This window comes from Panthera tigris, chromosome A1 (assembly GCF_018350195.1).
Source record: "Panthera tigris isolate Pti1 chromosome A1, P.tigris_Pti1_mat1.1, whole genome shotgun sequence".
Taxonomy (NCBI): Eukaryota; Metazoa; Chordata; class Mammalia; order Carnivora; family Felidae; genus Panthera; species Panthera tigris.
Window position 1 is genome coordinate 122,096,122 of NC_056660.1, and position 12,087 is coordinate 122,108,208.

The window sequence follows — 12,087 nt, forward strand, 5'->3', positions numbered from 1 at the left end:
CAAGCTGAGAAATTAAGCACTTTCTCAAGGTGGAGTTAGGGATACAACTGTAAGGCTCAGAGTCTCAACTCTACTATGCTATGCAACCTCTCTGCCTCCATTCTATAAACCTGCCTCAGCCAGAAATGCAACTTGTTTCTCTCCAACTCCAGAACCTGGTCTTCACGAATGATACTGCTTATTCTCCCATGCCCGTGTATATATAACTATCATTTTTAATGATCATGTGCTCCAGAATTAGAGGGCTGCATCAAATTTAACCAATTCCTCGTTATTGAATGTTGGGTTGTTTTTTATTTTGAAATATGAATACTGACCCTTTATCAGATATGTCGTTTGTAAATATCTTCTCTCATTCCATAGTTTTGTTGATTTGTTCCTTCACTGTGCAGAAGTTTTTTATCTTGATAAAGTCACAGTAGTTCATGTTTGCTTTTGTTTCCCTTGCCTTCAGCAACATGCCTAGTAAGTTGCTCCAGCCGAGGTCAAAGAGGTTGCTGTCTGTGTTCTTCTCTAGGATTTTGGTGGTTTCCTGTCTCACATGTAGGTCTTTCATCCACTTGAATTTATTTTCATGATTTGGTGTATGGTGTAAGGAAGTGGTCCAGTTTCATTCATCTGATAAGGGGTTAGTATCCAAAATCTATAAAGAATTTCTCAAACTCAACACCCAAAACACAAACAACCCAGTTAAGAAATGGGCAGAAGACATGAATAGACACTTTTCCAAAGAAGGCATCCAGATGGCTAACAGACACATGAAAAAATGCTCAACACCAATCATTATCAAGGAAATACAAATTAAAACCACAATGAGATACCACCTCACACCTGTCAGAATGGCTAAAATTAACAACACAAGAGACAATAGGTGTCGGCAAGGATGTAAAGAAAGGGGAACCCTCTTGTACTGTTGGTGGGAATGCAAACTGGTGCAGCCACTCTGGAAAACATTATGGAGGTTCCTCAAAAAAGTTAAAAATAGAACTACCCTATGATTCAGCAATTGCACTATTAGGTGTTTACCCAAAGGATACAAAACTACAGATTCAAAAGGGTACATTGTCAACATTATCAATAATAGCCAAACTATGGAGAGAGCCCAAGCTATTTGAGACAGGCCAGATGTCCATCGACTGTTAGATGGATAAAGAAGATGTGGTATACATATACAATGGAATATTACTAGCCATCAAAAAGAATGAAATCTTGCAATTTGCAATGATGTGGATGGAGCTAGAGGGTATTATGCTAAGTGAAATGAGTCAGTCAGAAAAAGACAAACACATATTATTTCACTAATATGTGGAATTTAAGAAACAAAACAGATGAACATACGGGAATGGAGGCAGGAGGAGAGAGAGGGAAACAAACCAGAAGTGACTCTTAAAGATACAGAACAAACTGAGGATTAATGGAGGGAGGTGGGTGAGGGAGGGGCTAGATGGTGGATGGGCATTAATGAAGACACTTGTTGTGATAAGCACTTGGTGTTGAATGTAAACCTAAAACCAATATTGCACTGTATGCTAACTAAAATTTAAATTTAAAAAATACAAGTAAATTTGTAATAAAACTCCTATTAGCAGAAATAGGTCCTGTAGTTTGTTTATCTTTATGATAAATTACCACTCAAAGAATTCCTGGTCACTGGATATTTATTTATGTGTTAATGTGTTTCCTCCTGAAAATTTACACTGATTTCTGTTCATTCATTCTGGAAGTGTCTGAGGATATTCACTTCCCTGCATTTTCAGCAGGGCTGAACAATGAATATCTTTAATCTTCCTGAAAAGATGATTTAAAATGATCCCTCATTATGATACTGATACTACACTTCTCTGACTTATTCTATAAATTGTCTGTGCATGCTCTTTGCTCATTTTCTATTAGGGTGTTAATATGTTTATCCTATCCTGATATTTCTTATTAATTATATAAAATAATATTTTATTAATTATATAAAAATTCTAGCCCCTTATATGCTCAGAATATTACAGGGTATCCTATGTGTTATAAATATGATATCCTAATTTTCCATTTACTATTATTCTTATGACATTTTTCATATAAAGAACTATTTTCTAATATCATCATACCATTGGTCTTTTTTATAGTTTTTACCTTTGATGCTATTCTTAGTGGGACCTTCTTACCTCCAGATTTTGGATATGATTACCTAATATTTTTATTATTGTTATATTTTCACTTATTCACTTATATTCACTTTATATTTATATATTTATAAATATATAAAAATATATAAAAACTTTTTTATATTTTAAAAAAATATATATAAAAATATATAAAAAATATATAAAAACTTTGGTTTTTGTTAGATCATTACATTAAATAATTGTTTTGAGACAACATATCAAATAAGACCGTTTCATATTGATTTATAGTATGTTCATCATGAACTAAATATCCTTATATACTACTGTCTACATTATGTGGTTTTCAAATCTTAATTGTAGCTTTATAATACTATTGAATACATGAGATGCAGGTCTATGTCTTTGTTTTCAGAAAACCTTTATTATTCACAGATTTTTTTTTGGTAGATGAAATTTAGACTACCTTTTTAAGTTTCACTCATTATTTCTATTGCATTACATGTATGGATTAGGTTTTGGGCCCTTGCTTCTTATTTCTTGACCGAGAATCTAATATCTAGGTGTTCTAAAACCTGAAAACCAAATAATGGAAATCCAGATAGCAAACAGACACATTAAAATGTGTTCAGGCTTGTTAGTAGTCAGGAGGTTGCCAATTTAAACCACAATGAAAGATCAGTACACACTTAGTAGACTAGCAGAATTCAAAAAGTCAGCTAACACCAAGTGTGGGTAAGGACGCTGAGCAAAAAAAAACCAAACCAAAACAAAACAAAACAAAAACCCTCTCATACACTGCTGGTCACGGTGTTAATTGGTACTACCACCGGGTTAAATATGTGAAGATGCGCGTCCTATCCCCAGCATCTCCCCCTGCAGGAATGTACCCTACAGATGTGTGGACTTTAAGGAGTCTTACACGTATAGGAATGTTCATGGCAGCGTTGTTCATAACACTCCCAAGTTGAAAACACCCAGATGTTAGGAATTCTCTTAGCAAAATGGCCTATTTATCCCTCAGAGTTCTCTGCTATTTCTCTGAGATGCCTGTGGCTTGTCACCCAGGGGAGTATCTGACATGACAACTATTAGGTACTGATAAGGGAAAGGGGAAATGAAGCCCATTCCATCCAGGGGCGGGGGTGGGGGGCGGACTGTGGGGTCAGGGTCATTGTCTCCTGAACTGCATGGAGACCTAGGACTTGCAGGAAGGATGCATTCACGCGTGGGAGATGAATTTACGAGGGAATGAGGTCTGCCTAGTTCTGCTACCACAGGCTCTTCCCATTAGGGTCAGTCCTGGGCCTCGTGATGTCAACATTCTGTCCACAGGATTTGGCTTGGGACTTGAGTACCTGGGTAGGTCAGCCCTGGTGCAGGCCCCATGTCACACCAGTTTCCTTTTTCCAGAGGCAACACCTTACTACCAGAGGCTCGAGTCAGCTGTGTATAGCTTTTGACAAGTAAAATCCCCATTCCTATGAACGTTTGCCTCTCCAGAATGGGCACTGATGTTTGGAGCACTTTCTAGGTGCCAGGCACTGAACTGAGATTTTGGCATCTCATTTAATCTCTCACCTCTAGAAAGATCTCCTGCTTATTATTCTGACCTTGCTGATGAGGATTTCTCAAGTTCAGGCAGCTGACTCGTTCAAGGTCAGAACAAGTGGTAAAGGCAGGTTTTGAACCCAGAAAGCATGGCTCCAGAGCTAATAATTGCCACCATTGCTTGTTTACTTGACTGATCATTATTTTTTCAACACGTTTTGTTGAGTGACTCTGCATGCCAGGTTCAATATGACACTAGAAATGTGGCGGTGAGCAAGCCACTCTTGCTTTGTGCCTCATCCCTCACGAGTTAGGTGTGTTCCTGGAAGAGTATGGAGAAGGTCCACAGTGTGTCAAAGCGCTTAGAGAATGCATAACTAACTAGTCTACGGCCATACCACCCTGAATGCGCCCGATCTCGTCTGATCTCGGAAGCTAAGCAGGGTCGGGCCTGGTTAGTACTTGGATGGGAGAATGCATAACTAGGGGGTCACCAGTGGGGGCCAAAATTGACTGTAGCTTTGCTATGTTGTTGAAAGAGTCCTTTCAAACAACCATGTTACTAAGTGTGAGTTTCACACCTAATGAAAAACCTTACATTGTCCAGAATGTCGGCCCCCTCTCTCCCGCTCCCTCATCACCTGTAATAGCAGGCTGTAAATGCCGTCCTTGTGTCTTGTAACCACTCTGAGATGCAGAGGTAATCCGACGTATGGTGCACCAAATTCTAAGCGCGTTTGCAGAAGTAATACAAATAAAGGTCCTTTAGTACCAACCTTCCAAATCAAGACAACAAATACCATCTTCTTGGCCGTTTGAATTTTAGCATCATCTGAACATTTGAGGCCTTATGGGATCCAATTTTTAATAGGTATATGATATAAACGAGAGCAGAATTTTCCCATCAAGGTCTGTGCTTGCCCGTATGTGGGTTGATGAATTAGTCTACTGAGACTAGGAAATTAGACATTTTTGCCTGCTGTGAGCAATCTAGCAGTGGATGATAAACATCCAAACAGTGTTTATTCCTTTATTTACCCTGTAATGTGCCTTAGGAGGAACATGTTGGGAAAAGGGATCCGTTAATGGATCAGGGAATAAAACTGACCTGACTTCTCTGTGTTTTCAGCACCTGAGATGTTCAACTCCAGAAGAGAAACGGGCTATGCCTTTGCTGTTGACTGGTGGTCCCTGGGAGTGACGGCATATGAGCTCCTCAGAGGCCGGGTATGGGAGAATCACAGTTTTCTTTGGTACCTCTTCTGTCAAGTTTCCTTTTTAAAATGGAAGAATGGATTTTTTTTTTTTTTTTTTTTTTTTTTTTTTGCTAAACTCAAGCAGTTTGTTTGCAGGGTGAAAGCATTATGCCATGTGATGCTTGGGACTTCTGCACATTCACTCTCCCATGTATGGAGCCAAGCATGTGAGTTAGTATTAAACGCAGATAAAATGAAATAATATGGATATTATAAACTGCCAGAGAGGGAAAATCAGTGCACCTCACTAAATAGCTTGTGTAAATATATTTGTTTGTTTAAAGAAAATCATTTGGTGGTGACAGTACAGGACTCTAACATAGACATGCTTCCCTAAGGCAAGTGTGAATTATTAACACAACACAATTCATGCCCTGTCTTGTTGGTTCCTCTCTGTCATCAGGCCCCTGGGTTCTGAGTTCAGTGGAAAATGAGAGTAGTTTCCTTTTATTTTTAAATTTTTTTAAAAATTTTTTTAACGTTTATTTATTTTTGAGACAGAGAGAGACAGAGCATGAACGGGGGAGGGTCAGAGAGAGGGAGACACACAGAATCTGAAACAGGCTCCAGGCTCTGAGCTGTCAGCACAGAGCCCGACGCGGGGCTGGAACTCACGGACCACGAGATCATGACCTGAGCCGAAGTCGGCCACTTAACCGACTGAGCCACCCAGGCGCCCCGAGAGTAGTTTCCTTTTAAAGAAGACTTTCCTTAAACTAAGAAAATGCCTAAAGAGAATTTTACCAAGAGAATATTTTTTCCCTCCCTCCCATATCATATTACCTCTGTGGTACTTCCCTATGATGTGCTGTATTAACACTGTCAGATTCACTTTTCTTTCCTTTTCTTTTCTTTTCTTTTCTTTTTTCTTTCTTTTCTCTCTTTCTTTCTTTCTTTCTTCCTTTCTTCCTTTCTTCCTTTCTTCCTTTCTTCCTTTCTTCCTTTCTTTTGTTTTGGAAAGTTGAAGGAAAGTTACTGTTAGATTATTGAATTTAAATCCACTCTGTCAAGTATTGCTCTGGTGAGTTTTTCAAGGCCTATCATTTTTTATGTTTTTATCTCTCCTATATTATTAGATTACAAATTCATGAAAGGTGAAACATGTACCTTATACAGTTTAGTATTATTCCCAGTATTTAACTTTAGATAGATACATAACAGGTATGTATTGAATGAATGGGGGAATAAGCCACTACGTATCAATCTTGCCACATTCGCAGAAAGAATCGCCATGTAGGCTACAGGTAATTATGTTTCAAAATGCAGCTAATCACATTTAATTGCAACTATCAACACAACTAAGCCACAGAGGAAGGGTGCTAAACAATGATTTCGTCTACATTTACAAATTCTCACTTACAGAAAGATACATGTCTCAAAGATATGCTTGACATCTCCGTGGTTTCTGAACTTCATTGCAGTCTTGGTGAATGGGTGGGTCTCTTAACTATTAACCTGCTTGGTCTGCCTTTTCTGCCTTTGTGTTATCCTTGTTAGGTTCTGATGGGTACACACATAGTTTTACACTAATTGTACATCCTTAGCTGCAACTAACTCTATTGCTTTTGTACTCCTGAAATATGACTATAATCACACCTCATTTTCTCTCATCTAATGTTTTACCTTTGCCACCTTATGCATTCTTCATATTCTTGCTTTTATATGCTGCCAAAGAATTATTTCATATATCCTGTCATTGCATACTGTATTACTTTATAGTATATGTTCCATTGATTTAGGGGTGTTCAGTCGATATAAATATTTACAGGTTTTGTAAATAGACTATAGGCTTCACCAATGTAGCAATAATGTGTCTTATTCTTCATTGAATCCCCAGTGCCCAACAGAGGTGCTGGAACATCATGAGCATTCAATAAATATTTGGAAAATGAATAAATATACAATTCTGGTAGCTGATGAATTAACATGTATTTTAAATTTTTGAACTAGAAAAATAAGTTATTTTTTAGGTAAAGATGATGATTGACTATTTTTAATAAGTGGACAGACCATGAGGATGTTTTTTAATACTAGCTTCAGTCACATGGCCTTCTAAAGTAAATGGAAAAAAAGCCCACTTAAACCAGTTAGTTGCCTGTGGCGTTCATCAGTTAATGTATTCATTTATCAAATCATGTTATGTTTCTAGCTGTCTGAGAAACAGTAAGTTTAGAAGCAGAAATGAAGAAAATTAGAAAAAAGAAAAGATGTATGTGCGCATGCATAGAATCTTGGAAGCTGAAGTGTGCCGAACGTGTCCCAGCTCTTAATGGTGTACATGGAATGAGTCACACGTAGTGACCCACATTGCCCTTGGCTAGCAAACAGCCAGTAAGCATTGAGTATGGTGACCAGGTACCTAGCATTTCTTTTCTGAGATTGAGTTACATGGGTTATTTCCACTATATTGTTACCAAGACAAATGAATTACCTATAGTCCTTTATTCAGTCTTGTGGGAAGAAAATACATACGACTGTGTATGTTTAGACCTTGGATAAAAGAAATAAAGTCTGGCCAGTCTCCTTTTTAGAGGTCAACTCCTAGCAGTCTGTGGTTCCCCAAGTAACTTGACGTTGATATACCATGTGCAGAGTTAAGCCTTTCTTCACATCACCTCTATCCATGACTCACCTTGCTGTTCTCTATTGACATTGGTATCCACCCTTGTTACCCCATGTTCAAGAGTGATGAAAATCTCTCTCCTGCATTGTGTGTGATATGTGTTAGCTGCTTTGTGGAGAATTTTACCCATGTTATGTGATTCAGTTTTTCCAACAATCTCACGTGGAGGTTTATTTTACAGATAAAGGAGCTTCATCTTACAGAGGAAGGAATTGAAACTCCAATCGAGTGCCTTAATTTAGCACTCAATTCCTTTTTGCCTTCAAAGCTCAAACACTGAATTACATTACCTTTTTTTTTCTGCCAAGTTTTTATTTAAATTCCAGTTAGTTAACATACAGCATAATATTAGCTTCGGGTATAGAATTTAGTGAATCACCACTTGTATACAACACCCAGTGCTCATCACGAGTGCACTCCTTAATATCCATCACGTATTTAACCCATCTCCCCACCCACCTGTCCTCCAGTAACCACCAATTTGTTCTCTGTAGTTGAGAGTTTGTTGCTGGGGTTGCCATTCTTTTTTTACCCACTATCTTCCTTTGTTTTGTTTCTTAAATTCCACATGAATGAAATCATATGGTATTTGTCTTTCTCTGACTTATTTCACTTAGCATGATACTCTCTAGCTCCATCCAAATCTTTGCAAATGGCATGATTTCATTCTTTTTGATGGCTGAGTAATATTCCTGTGTGTGTGTGTGTGTATACTACTTCTTTAGCCATTCATAGTCTGTGGACATTTGGGCTGTTTCCATAATTTGGCTATTGTTGATAATGCTGCTATAAATATGTGGGGGCATGTATCCCTCCCAATTAGTATTTTTGTATCTTTTGGGTAAATACCTAATAGTGCTATTGCTGAGTCATAGGGTAGTTCTATTTTTAACTTTTTGAGGAACCTCCATACTGTTTTCCAGAGTGGCTGCCCCAGTTTCCACTCCCAGCAAAAGTGTAAGAGGGTTCCCCTTTCTCTGCATCCTTGCCAACACCTGTTGTTTCCTGTGTTGTTAATTTTGGCCATTTTAACTGGTGTGAAGGTATATCTCATTGCAGTTTTGATTTGTGTTTCCCTGATCATGAGTGATATGGAGTATCTTTTCATGTGTCTGTTAGCCATCTATAATTATGTTACTTTTTTTTTTTTTGAGAGAAAGAAAGAGCACACGAGCAAGGGGAGGGGCAGGCAGGGGGAAAGAGAGACAGAATCTTTCTTAAGCAGGCTCCATGGCTCTGTGCGGATCCCAATGTGGGGCTCGCTCCTGCAACCCTGGGATCATGACCTAAGCCGAAATCAAGGGTCGGATGCTCAACTGACTGAGTCACCTAGGCACCCCCTCCCCATTACATTACCTTTAAATACTGGTTCATAACAGGAAAAAAATAAACTTCTATTTCTTCCAATTTGTTTCATAGGCCCACAATCACTTATTAAGTATCTTGAAAGGGCCAGGCACTTGATAAATATACATGCCCATATTAACTGTCCCATTGTTGGTTAATCTAATATGGCAATTTTGTCCATTCAACAAACATGTAATGAGCACCTGTTAGGTCCAATGCACACACATATGAGTATGGGATAATCTCTGGCCCTCAATAGCTCACAGTTCGCATAAAAGATAAAATCCCACAAATCTATTTTATGAAATAGAGAAATTAATATAGGTAATGACTGCCCTCTAGTGGACAGCTGTGAAAAATATGACAAAGCCACTGTTTTGATTTCTTTTCCCCCAAGTTAAATCTATAGAAGAACTTGGTTCTCTCAGAAGTGAAAGTACTTTGCCTTGTCATAAAATTCCCTACCCCTCTCCATGGAACTAGCAACTTATAGCATTATGGACGGAGGATGAAGCTCTGTGGGTAACATTCTATCTTGAACTTATTATTGATTCAAACAAGTGCAAGGAGATGCAGAGTAAAATGCTGGATCTCCTTATAATCAACATGTAAGGGACATTTTTTTAAAGTTCCATTTACTGAACACTTGTCCCATGTTTTATGTAAATACTTGTATAAGTTACCTTACAAAACAGTCCCAAATTGGTATCTCAGAGGTGGATTTCGCGTACAGAAATGTTTCATTTGGCCCAATGGACTTAGCTACTTTTAAAAATTCTGAGACTTCACAAGAAACTGTAGATTTCTGGTGTCTTTTTTTTTTTTTTTAAGAGAGCTGGCGACAGATCACATTTGCATATGAAAACAACAATCAGCTGGAAGGGATTAGAAAATGATACTGAGATTTTAGTCCTTGAAAATCTAGCTCAGAAACATTTGCAAAGCAACATTTTTTCTTTCCCTATAAAAATGAAGACTCTTACTGCTTCTCTCCCCCAAGAGACCATACCATATTCGCTCCAGTGCGTCCAGCAAGGAAATTGCGCACATGTTTGAGACGGCTATTGTGACTTACCCTTCTGCCTGGTCACAGGAAATGGTGTCACTACTTAAGAAGGTAAGAAGGAGGACAGCATGACAAAAGGAAGTGGTAAAAAGAAGCATGCTTTCTGGTTGGAGGGAAGAAGTTAGTCTGCAATACTGGAGGCGGTCATGACAATGTACATTTCTAGAGTGGGCTTTGCACCGAACAGCTTTCAAACACATGGTTTCATGAAGGCAACACGGGTGTCCTCTTGCTCAGCCATCTCAAATTCAACTATGTCCAAGATGAAGTCCCTGACCTCTGTCTCCTGGACTTTGTGTGATGTTCCCTTTCTCGCTGACTGGCCTCTGCATCCATCCAGTTATGGAAGCCAGAAACGAGAAATGATCCATCTCATCTCCCCCATTTCCAATTCATCGCTAAGTTCTGTAATCTGATTTCGTAAATATCTCTTGAATCTGTCACTTCTCTTTATCTCTACTGCTATCCCCCCAGTCCTACTGCCATCACGTCCTGCCTTATAACTGGTTTGTCCTGTACACTTTTGCACACTGCAGTCTATTCTCCTCCCTGCCACATAATGATCTGTTCAAAGCAAAATTAATTGTCTTCTCATTGTTCTCAGAAAAAAGATCAGAATCGTTGGTATGGTATAAAGGTTCTAAAGCCTTTAAGCCACTCAAGCCTTACTTTGGACTTTTATTCCCCTTTTGACTACACATAAACTGCTTCAGCCTTCTTTTTCTCTTCTCCTTTTCCTCCCCCTCCTCACCAGCATCTGTCAATTTCTCACCACCAGACCTTTGCATTTGCTAGTCCCTCTTCCTGGAACAGTGCTCCCATCCCCAGCACTACCAGCTCCCTCCTTTATAAAAATCAGTGCTACTCACTGGGATTCATTGACTGGTTCAAGCTCATGCATTGCTTCCTACTGGTCCACAGGAAGTCCAGAAATTGAGAGAAGCCTTTAGAGATTGTTGTATCAGTTTGATACTGCTGATGCCTCTGAGTACATGGTCAGTGGACTCATCTCGTTGAACAGGGTGTAACACAAGTCACAAGTTGTGCATGGTGTAACTCTGCATATTAGCCGTGCACAGTAAGACCATGTATGGATCTCACTGGATTGGAAATTAAAACAAACAGAAATAATTGGCCCTTCTATACAGTTTGAGAAGCACAGCTTTAGACTTCAGCTTAAATATCACTTCCTCAAGCAGCTTTCCTCTGTTATAAGCTCACATAGCAATGTCTTTCCTTCATATCATTGTTTTTAATTTGAAACTATGCATTGCATGTGTGTGATTCTTGGGTTAATTATTATTGTCCTCTAAGCCACATGAGGAGGCAGCATGTCAGGCTTCTTCACCATGTTATCCTCGGCATCTAGCACAGAGTCTGACAGGTGGGAAAATCTGGTACTTGAATAAATGAGGTCCGTAGTGTCCGTCAGATTTTCCATGTTCACGGAAAAGATTAGTAGCAATTGTAGCAGCAGCTAAGTCGTATGTATTGAATGATTATATGGAACAAAGAATGAGGAGCCCCAGAGGATGTGCTTGGTTTTCTTCAAAGAGGGAAAATTACACAAGTCATGGCCAATTAAGGACAAGAGCTTTGAGGGCCGAAGATTCATACTTGTACTTCTTGTCTTTGGGGTCAACTTCCCTGTTTTGGAATAGGGATATTGATAATGTCAAGAATAGTGGGGGCATTTTCCATAATCAGATTTTCCTCAGTTCCAAGAGAGCCCTCCTCACCCCACAATTACACCCTGATGATCCACAGCTATAGTCTCCAGGAATGTTCTCAAGGAGAACTGACATTTCCCATTTGGGCCACAGGACTGATGTGATACTGGCTCTAAGTGGTTATGTGAGGGGAAAATCTTTAATCCCTGTTAGTAAACCCCAAACTGTAAACAGTAACCTTGGTTGCATCTTTGTCACACCCAGTATATTTTTATTAATTATTAATATTAACAGTTGCTATAATATTAATAGCAAGAATAATTGCTACTAATTATTAATAATTATTAATTATTTGATGATGAATTAGCAATATGAACAGCTAAAACTTTTAGTAGGAAATGAATTTCATTTATAGAAATGCATGAGCATTCACCACCTAATAAGAACAGACCTTCTCTTA

At 38.7% G+C, this 12,087-nt stretch overlaps 1 protein-coding gene across 2 annotated transcripts in view; it reads left to right on the forward strand.

Annotated features, from left to right (window-relative positions):
• STK32A (serine/threonine kinase 32A) overlaps positions 1-12,087 on the forward strand; it is a 133,824-nt gene that overhangs the window by 102,656 nt on the left and 19,081 nt on the right. For both annotated transcript variants that reach the window (XM_042986632.1, XM_042986640.1), the window contains exons 8-9: positions 4,795-4,892; positions 9,892-10,008. In XM_042986632.1, coding sequence (XP_042842566.1) covers positions 4,795-4,892; positions 9,892-10,008 — 215 coding nt within the window. The remainder of the gene's footprint in view (positions 1-4,794; positions 4,893-9,891; positions 10,009-12,087) is intronic.